The 18430-nt window shown below is 58.1% G+C and overlaps 1 protein-coding gene across 3 annotated transcripts; it reads left to right on the top strand.

Annotated features, from left to right (window-relative positions):
* Positions 1-1432: 1432 nt before the first annotated feature.
* On the top strand, positions 1433-17508 carry ROBO3 (roundabout guidance receptor 3). 3 transcript variants are annotated; one of them, XM_041771434.1, is made up of 28 exons: positions 1433-1642; positions 4700-5026; positions 5302-5459; positions 5928-6048; positions 6145-6283; positions 6564-6691; positions 6972-7096; positions 8301-8472; positions 8786-8994; positions 9214-9295; positions 9437-9602; positions 9811-9977; positions 10524-10645; positions 10828-11053; positions 11266-11387; positions 11621-11792; positions 11901-12086; positions 12866-12889; positions 12966-13008; positions 13204-13343; positions 13663-13857; positions 14011-14149; positions 14320-14532; positions 14906-15057; positions 15197-15304; positions 15521-15685; positions 16175-16359; positions 16651-17508. In XM_041771434.1, the coding sequence occupies exons 1-28, from the start codon at positions 1483-1485 to the stop codon at positions 16660-16662; spliced, it is 4158 nt and encodes a 1385-aa protein (XP_041627368.1). In that variant the 5' UTR covers positions 1433-1482; the 3' UTR covers positions 16663-17508. The 3 variants fall into 3 exon arrangements, with proteins under 3 accessions (XP_041627368.1, XP_041627367.1, XP_041627369.1); XM_041771433.1 differs by lacking the exons at positions 1433-1642; positions 4700-5026; positions 5302-5459; ... (11 more) ...; positions 11266-11387; positions 13663-13857 and having other exon boundaries at positions 11569-11792; positions 16175-16371; XM_041771435.1 differs by lacking the exons at positions 1433-1642; positions 4700-5026; positions 5302-5459; ... (13 more) ...; positions 11901-12086; positions 13663-13857 and having other exon boundaries at positions 12234-12889; positions 16175-16371.
* Positions 17509-18430: the final 922 nt, after the last annotated feature.

Genomic DNA, 18430 nt, shown 5'->3' with positions numbered 1-18430 from the left:
CATCCAGCCTTTGTGACAAAGTGTCCATCTAGTTCCCTTGAGCGCTCCCTGCCTGAATACTTCAGCTCCTGAATGTGCTAACCGTGGGCTCTATGACCACGTAGCCTCCGCCTATCTGGATCTCCTCGACCTGTTCACCTAGCCGCTCCCAGGTCAGAAGCAGCCACCCCACCGAGGTGGTCTCATCATGCAGAGCCCAATGACTGGGCTAGAACCCCACCACTCAGCCATCAACACGGTCTTACCCCCAGATAGGTAGGCCCAGGTCTTTCTCTCCCTTGAGCCCCCAGTGCTATCTCCAGCCTAGGAGAGTGAACAAGTGAGTGTAGTGTGCACACACACGCGCAGGTGGACAGGTGAGTAAGTGGCAGGGGACCCCGAAATCTTCAGGTAAAAAGAGAAAACTCAGGAGCAGGCTGGATGGAGGAGAGGGGGTCATGGTTTCTCCCCAACGCTCCCCATTGGAAGGACAACCTTTATCATTTGAAGATTTGCAGGAGTTTTGCCTCAACTCCTTCCCTTCTCTTGCACTTGCCTTTACAGAAACTAATATTGCTCTCCTTGTCTTTGTCCCGGAGTCTGCTTTCGGTCTCCTCAAGAAAGTAAAAACAATTTAATAAACCGTGTCATGGCAGGGCGACGCAAAAGTCCGCAGATAGATGCCAGAGGCATGCATATGGATGCCAATGCCGGGGTTCCTTGGGCCTTCCGCTCCCGCGGTACCCCTGCTCGGAGCTCCCGCAGGTACTGCTAGACTGGAGCGTCTGGAGCGGGACTCCCAGTCAAGGCGCAGCACCTGGTCCCATGGTCTCTCTGCTGCAAAACGGGCGACTAAAGGGGTGGACGCGCCCTGCAGTGATTCCCCACCCACCCCAGCTCCCGCTCCAAACCACCCCAGCCTCTGCACTCCGCAGCTAAGCCCCGGGACTTGGGAAGACATGCAAGCCCGGGCTTTGAGAGCTAGAGGCGCGGTCTCGGTCTTAGCCTAAGGGCGCGGAAAAGAGAGACGGGATTCCTGTTTTGAAGTCAGTCTGAAGGGCAGAGTCCGACAGAGCCTCCCATCCCTCCTCTTGGCTGCTTTGAGAAAGGAGGGAAACTCTGTCCGGACACCGGGCGCGGGGCGGGGACTGCAACTCGCGCGCTGCGCGACTCGTCTCTGGCCCTGCTAGTGGCCATCGGGGTGGGGACGGGAGGGTGGAGGGAGGCGGATTAATCCCTTAATTACGCCGTGATCGGCGTGGCACCTGCTTTCCGTCCGCCCAGCTCCCAGGGGACCCCGGCACTGGGGGGTGGAGAGAAGGACGGGGAAGGAGGAGGGCGCGCGGAGGCACGCACCGTACCCAGGCGCGCCGGCCGGAGAGCGGCACCGTGGCTGGGGCAGCGCGCAGAGGCTGCGGAGGGGCGTCCGGCTCCCGGCCCGCGGGTCCCAGACCCAGGGGCTGGGCCCCGAGCCCCCCGCCCCGGTCCCGGCTGGGTCGCGCCATGCTGCGCTACCTGCTGAAGACACTGCTGCAGATGAACTTGTTCGCGGACTCCCTGGCGGGGGACATCTCCAACTCCAGCGACCTGCTCTTCGGCTTCAACTCCTCGGTGGCGGCGCTCAACCACAGCCTGCTGCCCCCCGGCGATCCCTCTTTCAACGGTAAGACCCTGCCCCGTGGGGACGTCGGATCCAGGGATGGGGTAAGGTGGGAGGGCGGCGTGGAGGGGGAGGCCGAAGCGCTCGCGCCTCGAGATCGGGACCAAGGGGCGCCTCCCTGTGCCTCCTGGGGAGGGCGGGGACCGACCAAGGGATAACCTGGGGCTTCGAGCGCCCGAGGGGGGGTATCGGCGGAAGATCTGCCCAGCCGACCCCCACGGCCACCCCCAGCGGGGAGACCGGGCGGGTGATGGGCGAGCCCCGAGCCGAGGGAGGCGGGGCCCCCGGCCCGGGCGCGGCGGAGGGAACGCGGTCGCCGGCCGGCCCGGGCCAAGCCGCGCCACTCGTGACCCGGCCGGCCTGCAGGTTTTCCTTCGGGACCCCGCGTTTCCCAAGAACTCACTTCGGACTAGAGTGAGGAGGCTAGAGCGTGGGATGCGTTTGCGACAGGGGGCGACAGAAGCGGAGCCCGTTTTAGGGAAACTTAGAAGTTTGCCCCGCAGAGGCGGAGCTCACAGCCGGCCCACGCGGCAGAAGTGCGGCGGCGAGGTCGTTACCGCTAATTACGGTGATTAATAAATGACTGGGACAGCGCGCGGTCCCCCAGCTCCGCAGTCCCTCCCCGGTGCGCGGAGAGGCCCGATCGCGCCCCCTGCCGGCCGCGCCGGGAATCCCGCTCCCCCGGACCCCTCTGCCCGCGTCCCCTCTGCTTCCTCCCGTCCCCATCCCTTAACATCCACCCACTCGATCTAGGGACAGCACGGGCCTGGAAACTCAAAGATGACCAAAAAGGAAACCTAGGCCATGTGCACGTGTGAGGGGTAGTCCAGGTGCTGGGGAGGAGCCCCAGAGCTTCATTAGCATGATCATTAGCTATTCATTAGCTGCTGTCTGAGCATCTCCTGAGACCGGGAATGACAGGGAAGAAATTCCAGGGAAAGGGCGCCTGCAGCTGTGTCTACAGGAATTAGGGGGACCAGAAGGGTGTGGTATGTATGAGGGGGCAGGGACGGAAGAGGTGGCAAACGAGCTGGGTGTCTCCAAATTCCTGGCCCTCCTTTGGGTTCCCAGGAGATTAAGCACAGAGCCCTCCTCATCCACCGGGCAGACACACCTCTGCTCCCCCAGCGCTCAGTTTTCACCATTCACTGTCTCATTTACGCCTGAAAACGTTAAGGAGGTATTAGGGATGGCATTGATGGCCACATTTTGCAACCGAGGAGACAAATTTAGAGAATATGAAAAGTACTCCAGTGGTCACAAAGGCAACACAGAGCTTAGCAATAATGAATCCATTTCCATCACATCCTAAGGTTATGCAATGGGGGAGAAAGGGATACTGGGGCCTGATAGAATCTGATAAGGTCAGGTGGGCTAGGGAGGAAGAGGCCCTAAGTAATCAGGGAATTACCATATTTATTGAGCCTTCCCCCAAGTGCTTTACATATATTATGGTCTTGCGACAACCTTCACTGCTCCCATATTTAAAACAAACTGAGACTCAGACGAGCTCCATAATTTGCCCAAGTTCGTACAGCCAGGAAGTGTCAGATCTGAGATTCCCAGCCCTACCCGGTTCCAAGACAATCTCTGAGTTCTCAGTTGCTCTAGCGTCGGCTCTGCCTCAACTGGGACTGGGATGGGATTCAGGAGTGGAGACAGGGTGACAAGCAGAGATTTCCATTGGTATGGAAGGAAATTGAGAAAAATCACTCCCCTCCCTAAGTGGGAGGGAAACTGATCCTGTCCCAGCCAGTTAAATAAACTCTCCCCAAGACAATGTCAGCATGGGGCACCCCTTCCAGCTTTGTCTCCATAGGAGCTTCTAAGAGTAGGGATGGGGGAATGAAGCCCAATCCCACACCGAGGCCAGGAGCTAGAGGTCCCGGAGGATTTTGGAACAGATCCAGAGGGGCGCGGGCGGGGGAAGGGTAAGGCGGAGAACAGAAGCGGGGGTAGTTCTGGTTAGTGCAGGACGCCAAATTATGCGAGGCAGCAGCGGCGCCTACTGGCCGCCACCGGTTACAGACCCACTTCGGACGAAGTTGGGAGTGTCTGAGCCTAAAGGGCTCCGGGATCCCAAAGCAACTGCAGTAGATGAAGCCGGCAGGAGTCTGTAGGCCAAGTGAGAGGCAGGAACAGAACACTCAGGTGAACGCATCCGATGAAACAAAGGAAGGAGAGGAACCCTCTTCCTAGTTAGTGATTCTTAGTCTTTCTCGGCTAAGACAACCCGCAGGAAATCTGTGGACAGCTCTGCACCTCTTAGAAAAGGAGCATCACTCACATTTCCATTACCATTTTCATTAATTGCTGTGACTTCACGGGTTCTTCCAGCATGATTGTCTGCGGAGTCAGTAAGAGGGCCACCTGGCTGGCTCAGTCCACAGAGCATGAGACTCTTGATCTCTGGGTCGTGAGTTTGAGCCCAATGTTGAGCATAAAGATTATTTAATTTAAAAAATGAGATAAAAAAATAAATTAAAAACAACAACAACAACAACAACAACAACAGAAGGCTGTGTGTCCATTCATGGACTCCAGGTTGAGAACCTCTCCTGGTCCCACATTCCAGTCGGATCACTCTCACCTTACTTTTCCTAAGAGACTCCAGGCTGGCCCACGCTCTCCATTTTGCTGGCCCAGCACCATGCAGAGGCCAAGGACCAAGTGTTGGCTCTGGTGCACCGCTTCAGGCAGCAAGGACAATCTGCAAACCAGCCAGTGTGGAGACTGAATACCAAGGCCTAGAGGGGTGGTCTACTTGCCCAGACAAGGCCCAGTCACTCTCCACTTAACCTTGGCCAGAGAGAAGGCTGGTGTCTCTAGGCAGCCTAGAAAGCCGGCCTAGGAGCTCGTCCTGATTCCTCTCCGGATCTGTCAATCTGGAGGCATAACCTTTCCAGCCTAAGAAGGGGGAGAGGGCATCTGCCCAGAGAGAGAATGGACCCTACAGAGGGAAAGGGGTCAGGGCGGGCAGGTAGGGTTGTGTTTCTCTCTGGAGCCTCCCCTCTAACCTCCCGTGGTCTAAATGCTCTGTGCCAACCCCGCTACCCTCAGCGTCAAGGGTCGAGCCGGAGGACGCGATGCCGCGCATCGTGGAGCAGCCGCCAGATCTGCTGGTGTCCCGGGGCGAGCCGGCCACGCTGCCCTGCCGCGCCGAGGGCCGGCCCCGGCCCAACATCGAGTGGTACAAGAACGGGGCGCGGGTGGCCACTGCGCGCGAGGACCCGCGCGCGCACCGCCTGCTGCTGCCCAGCGGAGCCCTCTTCTTCCCCCGCATCGTGCACGGGCGCCGCGCGCGCCCCGACGAGGGTGTCTACACTTGCGTGGCCCGCAACTACCTGGGGGCAGCGGCCAGCAGAAATGCCTCGCTGGAAGTGGCGGGTGAGAGTCACGTTGTCCTCTGGTTGGAGGGCACCAGGTAACCCGATCTAGAACCAGCCCCCATCTTCTTTTGGGACGGTGACCTTTGGTGTCTAAGGTCGCAGGAGGAAGCGGGCCTGGTATTTTTGCACCTGGGGAAGACTTCGGGTCTGTGATGATACACCCCTTCCCAAAAACTTTCCTGGTGTCCTAACCCAGTTATTCGTTTAGTCTCCTGGTCATTCATCCTCATTCTCTGTGTCTTTGTCTCTGTCCCTGTTTATCTGTCTCTCCAGTCCTCCGTGATGATTTCCGGCAGTCTCCTGGAAACGTGGTGGTGGCAGTGGGCGAGCCAGCGGTGATGGAATGCGTGCCCCCCCGTGGCCACCCGGAGCCTTCCGTGTCCTGGAAGAAGGACAGTGCAAGACTCAGAGAGGAGGAGGGAAGGATCACGGTCAGGAGTGGTGCCATAGCTGGGAATCTAACCCCGCCAGAGCCATCATTAGGGGGCGGGGCCATAGGGTAGGGGGTTAGGCATGTCTCAAAGGAGGAAGGAGTGAATCTAAGGGTCTTGGAGGGTCAGGAAATAATGTCTTGGATGTGATAAGGCAGGAGATTTAAGGTCAGTGCATTAGCTCATCAGAGACTGAGAGTCAGCTCTCTAGTGAGGGAAAAGGATGGATAGGATGGAACTGGTATAAAATAGGTGGGGAGCAAGGTGCCCCGGGAACTCGTGGCAGGTGGGTTGGGCTGTGGGAACAAAATGTAGACCCGAGTCCCCACCTTGGGCAGATCACTTAAGGATTCTTTATCTGATAAGTGGGTCAACGTCACTAGGCTTCATTGGCTTCCTGGGAGGATCAAATAAATGAATATGCTTTGATGGTTACAACAGACCAAAGTTACCATTATTACCCTGCAGATTCGTGGAGGGAAGCTGATGATGTCACATACGCTCAAGAGTGATGCGGGGATGTATGTGTGCGTGGCCTCCAACATGGCAGGAGAACGGGAGAGTGGGGCAGCTGAACTTGTGGTACTGGGTAGGCACAGGGAGCTTGGGGGTTTTGGGGGTGTGCAGCCCAGGTAGTGAGAAGCCATGCAGATCCCCTGATGGTTCACTCACTCCCGCTCCATAGAGCGACCCTCATTCCTGCGTAGACCAGTCAACCAGGTGGTCCTGGCAGATGCCCCCGTGGATTTCCCATGTGAGGTGCAGGGAGATCCCCCACCCCGTCTACGATGGCGCAAGGAGGATGGGGAACTGCCCACCGGCAGGTGAGAATCCCCTTCCTCCTGCCTGTAAGGAGACCCAACCAGCTCAAGAGCATACCCTGCCCTCTAAAACTGGAAGGCAGACACCCTCTCACTTGACAACACAGGGAAATCCAGACCCTACCTAGCCTCCATCTCCTTTCACGGGTCGGTGGATACCAGCTTCTGTTGCTGTTGAGGCCTGCCTTGTTTTTATGTGTCCCAATCCTGGTGTCCATCCTGGGGGAGAGAGAAGGGGTCTGTAGCTGTGGCCAACCCAGCCTGGGGGTGGGGAGTGGAGCAGGTATGAGATCCGGAGTGACCACAGCCTTTGGATCGGCCGCGTGACTGCCGCCGACGAGGGGACCTACACCTGTGTGGCTGAGAACAGCGTGGGCCGCGCCGAAGCATCTGGCTCCCTCAGTGTTCACGGTGAGCCCCCCCCTCCGGGGACTGCCAGACCAGGAATGAGCTGAGGGCATGGAGGGTGGGTGGGGTGAAGAGGAGAACGAGGGAGAAAGGACAGAGTGGGAGGTATGGGTGGGTCGCTCGAGGCTTTTAGGAGAGAAAGGAGGAGAAAGCTGAGCAGGCTTGAACAGGAGTTGGATATCTGCTCCTCCTTAAGCCAAGCTTGGGCTTCTCTCTCCTGTTCCCTCAGTCTCCCTCCTGAGTGCCCTGACTCCCTGTCCCTTTATCGCCTCCCCCTTCCCAGTCCCGCCCCAGCTGGTGACCCAGCCGCAGGACCAGATGGCAGCTCCTGGAGAGAGCGTGGCTTTCCAATGCGAGACCAAAGGAAACCCCCCACCTGCCATCTTCTGGCAGAAGGAGGGAAGTCAGGTAGGTGGCCAGCTCCGTGGGCCTTCCCACGAGCTTCCCCTCTGGGTCTTAGCCTCCCTCCTTCTACATTCTGCAGACTTCTCTCCGAGGTCTCGTCTCGGTACCTTTGGTCCTCCCAGAAACTGCTGCAGGTTATTTGGGAGGCTTAAATAAGATAACGAGTGTAAAAGGCCTGGGACATATTGAACACTTGGAAAGGAAATGATGCTAATAGGTTTAGGTGGAAGGAAACAGTCCTGTATGGGAATTCCCTGGAGACTCCTTCTATTTTAGGCAAGACTGTCCTGAAGATGTAGCGAATCCAGTTGGACGCCTCCTCTCCCAGACACCCGGGGCTTGGGCTTTAATATGCTGCTCTGCAAAGTGTGTACTGACTGTACCAAAGCGGCTCAGGGTACAGCGAGTTGCTCATCTACTTACAAGGGACTCCCACCAGGGGGAGCGCACAGTCACCCCCTTGGCAAAAAAGTCCTGAATACCCACGTGAACAGTAATGAGGTTCCAAGAACAGTACCTCCTCCTACGGGAAGGGTGGGAATTTCACCACTAGGAAACAGGGTCAGTATAATAAAAATAAGTCTGACTGACCCTACCCCACTGGAAAACCAGTTCTCCCACTACCTCATTCCAAATCCACAGCCACAATTTTCCAATCTTCTCCAGCATCTGGGATTGCTGTATCTCAACTAGATTCTCAAATGAATAAAAATGCTGATGATAGTAAAGGATGGGAGTAGGTATGCATCAGGGGATCAGCCAGGTGCCCTTTACCTGTAACCCAAACCCCTTTCCCCACCTCCTATGTGTCTATGTAACATAAAACCAGAAAGAAGGAGGGAAATTTGAATGCACACAATGCATTAAAGGATTTTCACGATTACTCATTTAATCCTCATAACTGTCCACTAAGAGTCAAATTTGGAGGGATTTGGGCCCAAGAAGGTTAAAGAGCTTGCTCAGAGTTGCCCAACTCGTAAGTCACAAAGCTGGGAAGTGAACCCACAAATCATCTAAGAGAATGTCCATATTTTTATGAGTAGATCTAACTGGTTTACCCAAGGTCAGATAACTGGCAGTTGTGGGGACAGAGTAGGAACTAGAGCCTTAGGAATTCTCTGAATTCTGGGGTTGATGGGAACAGGGACCTTTCTCTCTGCCAAATTCCTGCTCATTCTCTACCTTTGGTTCCTTGCTCTGTCCCCAGGTTCTACTTTTCCCCAGCCAGCCGCTTCAGCCCAAGGGGCGCTTCTCTGTGTCTCCCAGAGGCCAGCTCAACATTACGGATGTGCAGAGCGGGGATGCCGGCTACTACGTGTGTCAGGCCGTTAGTGTGGCTGGGAGCGTCCTGGCTAAGGCCCTGCTGGAGGTAAAAAGAGGTAAGTGCTCATGGAGGTGCCCGGACCCATGGCCTGGAAGGACATAATGGCTTGAAGATATCTGCTTCTCTTGGATTCTATATACGATGTCTGCAAGGGGAGGAGTGTGTTCCTGAGACATGGCCTTGAAGTTTGGAACTCGGCTACAGAAGCCACTAGTAGATGGCTGGTCCCGGGCAGAGACTACAGATGGTTATCGAGGCCCCTCCAGTCTCTGGGGGAGGAGGAGTGACGGATCAGAGAAGGAAGACAAGGGGCTGGTTGCCTGGACCCAGGATCCCCTCCTGAGGTGCTGAACTTCTTCCTCTCCCAGCCTCCTCCTTGGATGGGCTGCCTCCTATCATCCTCCAGGGACCAGCTAATCAGACGCTGGCACTTGGCTCCCCTGTGTGGTTGCCATGCAGAGTGACTGGGAACCCTCAACCGAGTGTCCGATGGAAGAAGGATGGGCAGTGGCTGCAGGGGGACGACCTCCAGCTCAACCTAATGGCCAATGGTACGCTGTACATCGCCAGCGTGCAGGTGAGCCTCACCCCTGGGGCCTGAGTATCTGAGAGGGGCCACGCAGTCCACATGCCCAACTCGTGGGCATACCCGCTGGGACTGATTCCGTTTCTACTCTGTTCTCTTAGACCACCTAAAGTGTGCCAGGCCTTCCCCATCCTTCTGAATACCCACCTCCACCCCCTCCCCCTACCTTGCTCCCCTCCCAGTTTGCCAGTCCTCTACCCTCTCCTGTAGGAGATGGACCTGGGTTTCTACAGCTGTGTGGCCAAGAGTTCCATGGGGGAGGCCACATGGAGCAGCTGGCTTAGGAGGCGGGGTGAGTAGGGGTTAGTGAACTACGTCCCCATCTTCACCATCACCACTGTCACAGCTCCATGGCTTCTCCGGGAAGGAGGCAGGTTACATGGGGGCCATCCTTTTCCCGTCCGTCTACTTAAAGATTATCTCCTCACTGCAGAAGATTGGGGAGTATCACCAGAGCCCCCTACAGAACCCAGTACCCCTCCAGGGCCTCCCTCTCAGCCAGTGGTCACTGAGATCACCAAGAACAGCATTACCCTGACCTGGAAGCCCAACCCGCAGGCGGGGGCCGCAGTCACCTCTTATGTGATAGAGGCCTTCAGGTATGGAGAAAGTTTTAAATGCAAACCTGGAAAGTCAAAAGAAGGGAATCTTATGTCCTTAGGGTCTTTGCTGTGGTGGGGAGAGTTTTGTCAATTCCCTCTCCCAAGGTGAGGAGATAGTAGGGGGCCATAGAGAATGGAGGAGAGGGAGTAGACAGGTTGCGGGATCCCTGGCTCAGACAACTCTGTCACCCCATGCCTATTGCAGCCAAGCAGCTGGCAACACGTGGCGGACAGTGGCAGATGGTGTGCAGCTGGAGACACACACGGTCAGTGGTCTGCAGCCCAACACCATCTATCTGTTTCTGGTGCGAGCTGTGGGAGCCTGGGGCCTCAGTGAGCCCAGCCCCGTCTCTGAGCCCATCCGCACCCAGGGTGAGTAAGGTCAGAGTCCCTGGCTCATGGATATGACACGAAACACGGCAGAGCACCCCTCCCCCCAAACTATGGCAGCATGGCCCCTCCTTTCTGCTATTATGGGTCTCTTCTGGTAGCCCAGCCTAGAATAGGTCATGCCTCCCCTCACTGGGAGGACAAGAAAAGAGGGGAGAGAGGGAAATTCAGTCATCTCAGTAAGCCCCCCACTTCTGAGCCTATTACCCACAGATAATGTAGCTTATTAGGACTACAAGGGACCTTGGAGGTTCATCTTCATGTTAGAGATGAGGAACTGAGGTCTCTAAAGCGTATATATGTAGTTATGCAGGAAGTGGATTCATATTAGCTGGACACCCAGGCCCACCTCTGGAAGCTATTCCCCTGAGCAGCCCCCTGCTGATCCTGGGGTGGGCTCTGGGCTACTAAGTAGTACAATCTGCGGGGGGGGGGCAGCAGAGGTAGGATACAAGCACACTTAGCACACTTGTGGTCTAACTCCCTGTCACTGGTGGCCCCTGCTGAGTGGGCTTCTTGGTCCAATAGACAGCAACCCATCCAGGCCAGTGGAGGACCCATGGAGAGGCCAGCGGGGGCTGGCTGAAGTGGCTGTGCATGTACAGGAGCCCGTAGTCCTTGGGCCCCGGACCTTGCAGGTGTCCTGGACTGTGAGTGGGGCATAGGAACGAGGTTAAGGGCAGGGATGATGATAGGGGCCATAGGGACCCTCCAGGAATGGGTACGGGAGAGTGGGAGGTGAGAGGCTGGGGAGGACAGGGAGAGTGGTGGAGGGCCGGGACCTGGAGGTCCCTGTCTCTCCTTCTGGTATGTTTTGTCCTGTCTGCTATAGGTAGATGGCCCAGTTCAGCTGGTGCAAGGTTTCCGGGTGTCTTGGAGGGTAGCAGGTCCTGATGGCGGAAGCTGGACAGTACTGGACCTACAGTCCCCAAGCCAGCAAAGTACTGTGCTAAGAGGACTCCCCCCAGGGACCCAAATTCAGATCAAAGTGCAAGCCCAAGGCCAGGAGGGGCTGGGGCCTGAAAGTCCCTTTGTGATCAGGAGCATTCCGGAGGAAGGTAAGGGAAGTGATGCAATTGCTGATGAGGAAACAACGGGAAAGAGGGAGTGGGGGAGGATAGAAGTTTGCATGGGAAGAGCAAGGGGGGGTTGTGGGAGGAAGGGATGCCTGATACCTCAGTTCTCTAAGGTGATACCTGGGAGGGGGAAGGTTGGGGCAGGAGGGGTAGCTGGCAATGACTGTCTCACCATGCTCCACCGCCGGGCCCAGCCCCCAGTGGCCCCCCCCAGGGAGTGACAGTGGCCTTGGGGGGTGAAGGCAACAGCAGTGTCACGGTGTCCTGGGAACCTCCCCTCCCCTCCCAGCAAAATGGGGTGATCAAGGAATACCAGGTACAGGGGTTGAGAAGGGACCGGAGAAGGGACGGGAGGAGGGAGGTCCTAGGGGCTAGGGTCAGGGAGGAGGGAACCTAGAACTGGCTTTGGGGCTGGAGACGAGGTTGGGGGAGAGGAGAGACGTTTCAGCCTGTTCCCTCCAGGCTGAATGATGCCTGCCTCAGCCCCCTCGACCGTTCAGAGCCGGGACCCCTTTCAGCCTCTCTAAGCCCAGGTCTCGGCCTCCCCAGATCTGGTGCCTGGGCAATGAGAGCCGCTTCCACCTCAACCGGTCTGCGGCAGGCTGGGCACGCTCCGCCGTGCTCCGGGGACTGCTGCCCGGCCTTCTCTACCGGACCCGGGTCGCGGCGGCCACCAGCGCCGGCGTGGGGGTGGCCAGCGTCCCGGTGGCGGTGCAGCTGCGTGAGTCCCGAGCTGGGAGAGGGCGGGCCGGGCCGGGGCACTGGGGGTCTGGGGGCGCCTGGTCCCGGGCCCACGGCCCCGGCCCGCTCACCTCTCTGGCCCCCACAGCCTCCTCGCCGGAGTCGGAGCCCGGGCTCGGGGTGCGCCCGGGGCTGGCGGAGCGCCTGGCCAGGGTGCTGCGGGCACCTGCCTTCCTGGCGGGCAGCGGGGCCGCCTGCGGGGCGCTGCTGCTCGCGCTCTGCGCCGTCCTCTACCGGCGCCGGAGGCAGCGCAAGGAGCTCAGTCACTACACGGGTGAGCCGGGCCGCGGGGGCGCCCTGGGCGCGGGGACCCCGAGAGGAGGGCCGTGGGGTGGGGGGGCGGGGCCTGGAGATCCCGCCCCCCGGGAGGGAGGGGCCCGGGCGCGCGGAGAGCCGGACGGGGGGCGCCCCGCGGGGCCTGGGGGCGGGGTCAGAGACGGGTCGGCCCCGCCACCCCCCTCCCCCGAGGGACGCGCGGTGGGCATCCTCCCGCAGGGGGCGACGGGCCGGGGGGACTGGCGGGGGGACCTGAGTCAGGGCAGAGGGGCAGACTCGTCCCCTGAGATGCCCCGAGAGGCCAGCGGGCCTTGCAGTGCGTCTCAGTATAGAAGGGGCCCGGGGGCTCCGCGGTTTAGCGCCGCCTTCAGTCCAGGGTGTGATCCTGGAGACCTGAGATCGAGTCCCACGAAGGGGCCGGGCCAGGATCGGGGCGTTACACCGTGAGGCGGGTGTGCCTGGGAAGGCTGGAGGGTGGGGGCTGAAAAGGGGCGACTGGATTTCTTTTACTCTCCGGTAAGGGGCGTGTCTGGAGAGATTCTGAGGTCTCTTGGGTCAGGGGTTCCCCACCTGGACCACGCACAGGAATCGCTTGGGGAACTTTTAGAAAAACACTGATGCTTGAGTCCCGCTCCTAGCAACTCTGATGAACTTGGTCCAGGGTACAGGCTGAGGGGTGGAATTGGGCCTGGGGCCAAGAAGGGGACAAGAATGGGGGTATTTCTGACCTTCTCTTCATTTACCCTCCTCTTCCGCCCATGGATTCCTTTTCGGAAGCCTCCTTTGCCTACACACCGGCAGGTAAGCTATCTCCTCTCCAGTAGGGTTCAGACCCCGAGGACGGGTCCTTCTCTCAGTCTCCCCCTCATATTCGCAGTGTCCTTCCCACACTCAGAGGGCCTCTCTGGAGCCAGTTCCAGGTAATCCTCGTAATTCATCTGCCGAGGATGACTCCCCTCCATTAAGAGATCATTCTCCTTCCTCCCCAGGCCTCACTGCCCGTCTCCCACCTGCCACCCTCAAATTCCCCATTCCTGTTCTACAACTCCCAGTAGCCTTAAATGCGCTGGCCCGTTCAGGCTCTGGGTCCCCAGCGTTCCGGTGCTTTCCCTCAGGCCACCCATGGGCCTCGGCCCCGCCCCCTACCCTTGGCTAGCCGACTCGTGGCCCCACCCATCTCGAAGCCCCTCAGCCCCGGAGCCCAGGGGGAGCTGCTGCCCCAGCAATCCTGACCCAGACGACAGATATTACAATGGTGAGGAGTTCTAATTCCCTCAGGGGCTCACCTGGCCCCCCCACCACCCTTCTCTCCACCTCCTGGGGCAAACGGAAGGGAGCCGAGGATTGCCAGTCTTCCTGAGGTTGGTCAGTCCTTGGGGAGGATATGAGTTGGGGGAGCTTCTCTCATGCCTACCTTTACCCTGGCTTGGGAAGTAAGGTTTGGGGAGGAGGGGGGAAGAAGCTGGTCCGGTGGGATCTCCTTTGGCCCTCCATCCTCCTGTTGTCCGCTATTTCTCTGTCTCTGCCCTCTGCCCCTTGCCTCCCCCCCTGGCCTCCCTCTCTCTCCTCCTCAGAAGCAGGGATCTCCCTGTACCTGGCTCAGACGGCCCGGGGCACTGCCGCCCCTACCGAGGGTCCTGTCTACAGCACCATTGACCCAGCTGGGGAGGAGCTGCAGACCTTCCACGGGGGGTTCCCCTCAAATCCCTCAGGGGACCCAGGCGCCTGGAGCCAATATGCTCCTCCAGAATGGAGCCAGGGGGACAGTGGTAGGACTCTAGTCCCTAACACCCCCATTTTAGTTCTGAGCAGAGTATTCCCAAAGAATATCCTCTAGCCTTCTCCTCTGAGACTCAGCCCAACACTTCTGACATTTCTCATCTACCTCTTATCTCGGGGTGTCCCCATCCTACCCTTCTCAGGAGCCAGGGGAGGCAAAGTAAAGCTTCTGGGAAAAGCTGTGCAGATGCCCTCTCTCAACTGGCCGGAAGCCCTGCCACCACCTCCCCCTTCCTGTGAACTGAGCTGCCTAGAGGGGCCTGAGGAAGATCTGGAAGGCAGGTAAGGATGTGCCCTGCTGTAGGTGCCCTGAACGGATGGCACCACCCGAGGGTCTCCTGCAGGGGGAGGGCAGAGGTGCTGGGAGAGGAGGGGAAGAGGGCAACAGGAGGCCAAGGGGAAGGTATGGAAGCTACTCACTCATTGCTACTCTCCTTCCTCTTTGTCCCCAGCTCAGAGCCAGAAGAGTGGTGCCCACCAATGTCTGAGAGGAGCCATCTGACAGAGCCCAGCTCCACTGGAGGGTGTTTGGTCCCTCCATCCCAAGGGGAAGCCCCCTCTCCCACATCTTCCTATGGACAGCAGTCCACAGCTACTCTTACCCCCTCACCTCCTGACCCTCCCCAGCCCCCCACTGACATCCCCCATCTCCACCAGATGCCCAGGTAGGGAGGCACATTATTGGCCCTAGGTGCATATCTCTTCCATGGGGGATTGGATAGATAGATGAATGGACGGATGGATGAATCTGGGGTCCAGAGGTCTCATGGCCGTGTCAGAGTGGAAGTGTGACTTGGGAAGGAACGTGAAGGCTGACAGGGTCTCTCACTCCCTTCAGGCTGTCTCTCCATGGGAGCGGCTCTGCAAGCTTCTTGGGGCATTTCAAAGACATGGCTCTCCTCATACTTCACTAGCTTTGGAGCCTTGTGGGGGACACCCTGTGCCTTATTCATCGACGTGTCTAGCACAGTGCCTGGAACGTAGTGGGCACTTAGAGTTCGTAGAGTGAACAAATGCTGAGGCCTCATGTCATTGCAGGAGGGTGCCCTTGGGGCCAAGTTCCCCTCTCAGTGTATCCCAGCCCACTCTGAGTAGCCACGAAGGGAGGCCTGCTGGCCTGGGTGCTGGCCCCACAGCCTCCCATCACCTCAACCCCAGCCCTGTCCCTAGTACAGCCAGCAGTGCCCCAGGTGAGTCTGTGGAACACTTAACCTGTCCCTCCCTCCCCCTACTGCCCTTCCTCCCCACCAAGCTTCATCCTCAAGCCCCTTTCCTGATCCTCTCTCTTACCTGCTCTGCTCCCCATCCCCTAATCCCCTAATGCTACAGGGAGAACCCGGCAGGTGCCTGGGGAGATGACCCCTCCGCTTCAAGGGCCCCGTGCCCGAATCCGGAAGCCCAAGGCTGTTCCCTACCGGCGGGAGCACAGTCCTGCCGGTGAGGGTGCCTTGGGCCTGAGAGTTGGTGACAGTAGAGGGAACAGGAAGGAAGCCAAGGATGAGCTCTGGGGGCTGGAGGAGGGAGCAGATGAACCCAAATCTTGGGCTGTTCAGTCACAGCCTCCCCACCCCTTCAATGCTGGGGAGTAGGAGTGGGAGAAAGATAGGTATCAGGAGAAGTGAGAGACTCTGCTGAAAACAGGTCTCTCCCCAGATTTGCCCCCACCACCCTTGCCGCCACCAGAGGAAGAGACGAGCTGGGCCTTAGGGCTGAGAGCAGCAGGCAGCATGTCCTCCCTGGAACGAGAGAGGGAGCGCAGTGGGGAGAGAATGGTGCAGGCTGGGCTCCTGGGGGCCCAGCGGGGTCCCCACCTGGATGGTAAGGAGGGCCAGGGCAGGCCAGATGGCCACTGCTACACAAGAAGTTGGGAGTGGAGGCCAATAGCATAGTAGAGACCTGAAACTTTCGACCCAGCCCCCGCCCCCATCAGCTGGGTTCATGCATCTGATCAAAACCTCCACCTGTCTCTGTAGTTCTCCGTGGGAAGAATCCCCTGACGTTCCCAAGTTGTGTAATTTCCCAGGACTGAAGCCCAGATGAGAGAAGAGTGGGGCTGGGTGTTCTGACTCTCCTTGCCCGAGGCTTTCTGGGTCCCCCATGGGTTTCTGAGCCTGTGTTATGTCAAGGTCCCGTGCTGGCAAGGTCACAGGCATTCTGTCTCTCCTGAGCACCCAGGGTAGCCTGAGCCCCATGCCCATAATCTCTTCCACCAGAGCTGGGGCTGAGGTCAGGGTGGGCAGACAGTGGCCAGGCAGTGATGTCCTGCTCTCTGCCTGGGCCCTGTGGCCCTTCTCTCTTGGGCTGCAGAAGAGGCCTGGCTCCCTTACAGCCGACCGAGCTTCCTGTCCCGGGGCCAGGGGCCCAACACCTGTTCCACAGCCGGCAGCAACTCTTCGAGAGGCTCCGGCAGCTCTCGAGGCTCCCGGGGACCTGGACGGAGCCGGAGCCGGAGCCGGAGCCAGAGCCAGAGGCCAGGACAGAAATGTGGAGAGGTGCGGGCTAGGGTATGCGAGCAACGGGGAGAAGGCTGGGCAGGCGAGCCGAGGAGTGGGTGCCTGGGAACAGGAAGGGCTTTCTGAGCAGGTGTCAAAAGGAGGGGACCCAGTGAGTGAGGGGGAACAGGTGACACCTGGAGAACAGGTGACAAAGAGTGAAGACAAGGTAATACTGGGAGCCTGGGCTCCCCAGAGGAGAGTGAGGTCAGGAGAGAAGAGGCCTGTCCCCTCCCATAGCCTGTTTGCCTTGGCTTCTGGCCTTGCAAACCAGCCTCTTGCTCTCTCTAGGAACCAAGATGACCCTGGATAAGGATACCTGGAATTCCACGGGGAAGGGCTTGGCCCTGGGCCAGGAACCTTGGATGGGAGCCCTTCCCCCTGGCAAATGGGGGTGAGCAGAGAGGAGCAGGGGGGAGGGTCTCTTCCCTCCTGCAATGATGCTTAGAAGCCAGAGAGCCAGCTCTTCCCTTTCCATCTCTTTCTACCTGAACCATGTTTGTAAAAGAGACAATAAAAGGAGTCTGATCAGAGCCCTGGAGCCCGCTTGTCTGGTTTTGTGCAGGACGCGGGGAAGAAAGGAGCTTCAAGAGAGTGTAGATCAAGGTACACAGAGTAGCTTCCACTTCCTCTTGACCCTCTATTAAAAGCACTAGATGAGGACAGGAGCCAAGGGATCCCGGCCTGTCCTGCCTCCTGAGGGAGCTGAAGCCCACCCTATCCCAGTGAAAACCAGAGGGACTTTTGGGGCGCCTGGGTGCCTCAGTGGTTGAGCATCTGCCTTCGACTCAGGGTGTGATCCCAGCACCATGGGGTCGAGTCCCACATCAGGGTCCCCACAGGGAGCCTGCTTCTCCCTCTGCCTATGTCTCTGCCTCTCTCTGTGTGTCTCTCATGAATGAATAAATAAAATCTTAAAAAAAAAAAAAAAAGACAGAAGGACTTTCCAAATAACCAACAACGAGAAACCTGTCCCACCTTCAGACATCCAAGCCAGGCCCTCCCTTGGTGTCCTCAGGGTCTGTCTACCCTCCTATAAGCAAATCGGCCCCTCACAATAATCATAATTGTTTTAAAACTTAAAGAGCGGCTCTTGGGGGGGCTCAGGCTATTAAGCACCTGACTCTTGATTCTGGCTCAGGTCACGATCTCGGGGTGCTGAGACAGAGTCCCACACCGGGCTCCCTCCCTGCTCAGTGGGGCGTCCTCTTGTCTGCCTCTCCCTCTGCTCCTCCCTCATCTCTCAAATAAATTTTAAAAAATCTGCAAAAGGAATTTTTAAAATAAATAAATGAAGCAAAACTCAAAGAAAGGAGTTGATGGGGGAAACCCCAGCCAAGAAGGAAAAACAGGCTTTTTTTTTTTTAGACCCCCCCCGCCCCCGGCCCCCTCGTGCACATGGACACCTCTCAGCCAGGTAGACCCAGATGTGATTGGTTTGCTGGCATACTGTTTTTTAAAAATTTGGCCCTGGATGCCATCGCACCCACTGCTCCCTCATCCACAGCTTGTGACACTCACTGGTTTCCTGGGGCTCATTTCTTTCCCACGGCTTCAACCCCAGGTGCAGTAACTGCCCTGGGCTCTCAGGAGGGGACGTCCACTGTCACCTCCCCCAAGCCCTGGCTGCTGTGGCCCCTCCGGCGCTGCGACCTAAGTGTGCACACATCCTTTTCTCTCCATCCGTCTGGCAAATGGGCTTGGAATGTTTTCAAAAGGAATTTTACCAGGAAGCCAAAAGAAAAACAAAATCCAAAAAAGGAAAAGCAGATAGAGAGGCAGGGATCTGAGTCCAGAGCACTGATTTGTCATCCTGAAATGAAGACGCTCCGGCCGGAAGGGCCTGATGACGGCAATTCAGGCAGTGCTGTGACCCCCAGCGCCTCTGGGCCTTGGTCCCTCGGGCCAGCCCATTGTGAGTTCAAAGTGACCCCAGCTGGAGCTGCTTAGGTTTGGGGGATTATCATCCCCTGTCACCTCCTGCTTCCTAGTCGGCCCTCCCGAAAGCTGTCCTCCTGCAGCTCTGGTCCCATGCAGGAGCATGGTCCCCTCTAGACTTGCGTGGCCTGCC

This window comes from Vulpes lagopus, chromosome 10 (assembly GCF_018345385.1).
Source record: "Vulpes lagopus strain Blue_001 chromosome 10, ASM1834538v1, whole genome shotgun sequence".
Taxonomy (NCBI): domain Eukaryota; kingdom Metazoa; phylum Chordata; class Mammalia; order Carnivora; family Canidae; genus Vulpes; species Vulpes lagopus.
Note: the sequence above shows the minus strand (reverse complement) of the source record. Positions and strands in the feature narration are given on the sequence as shown.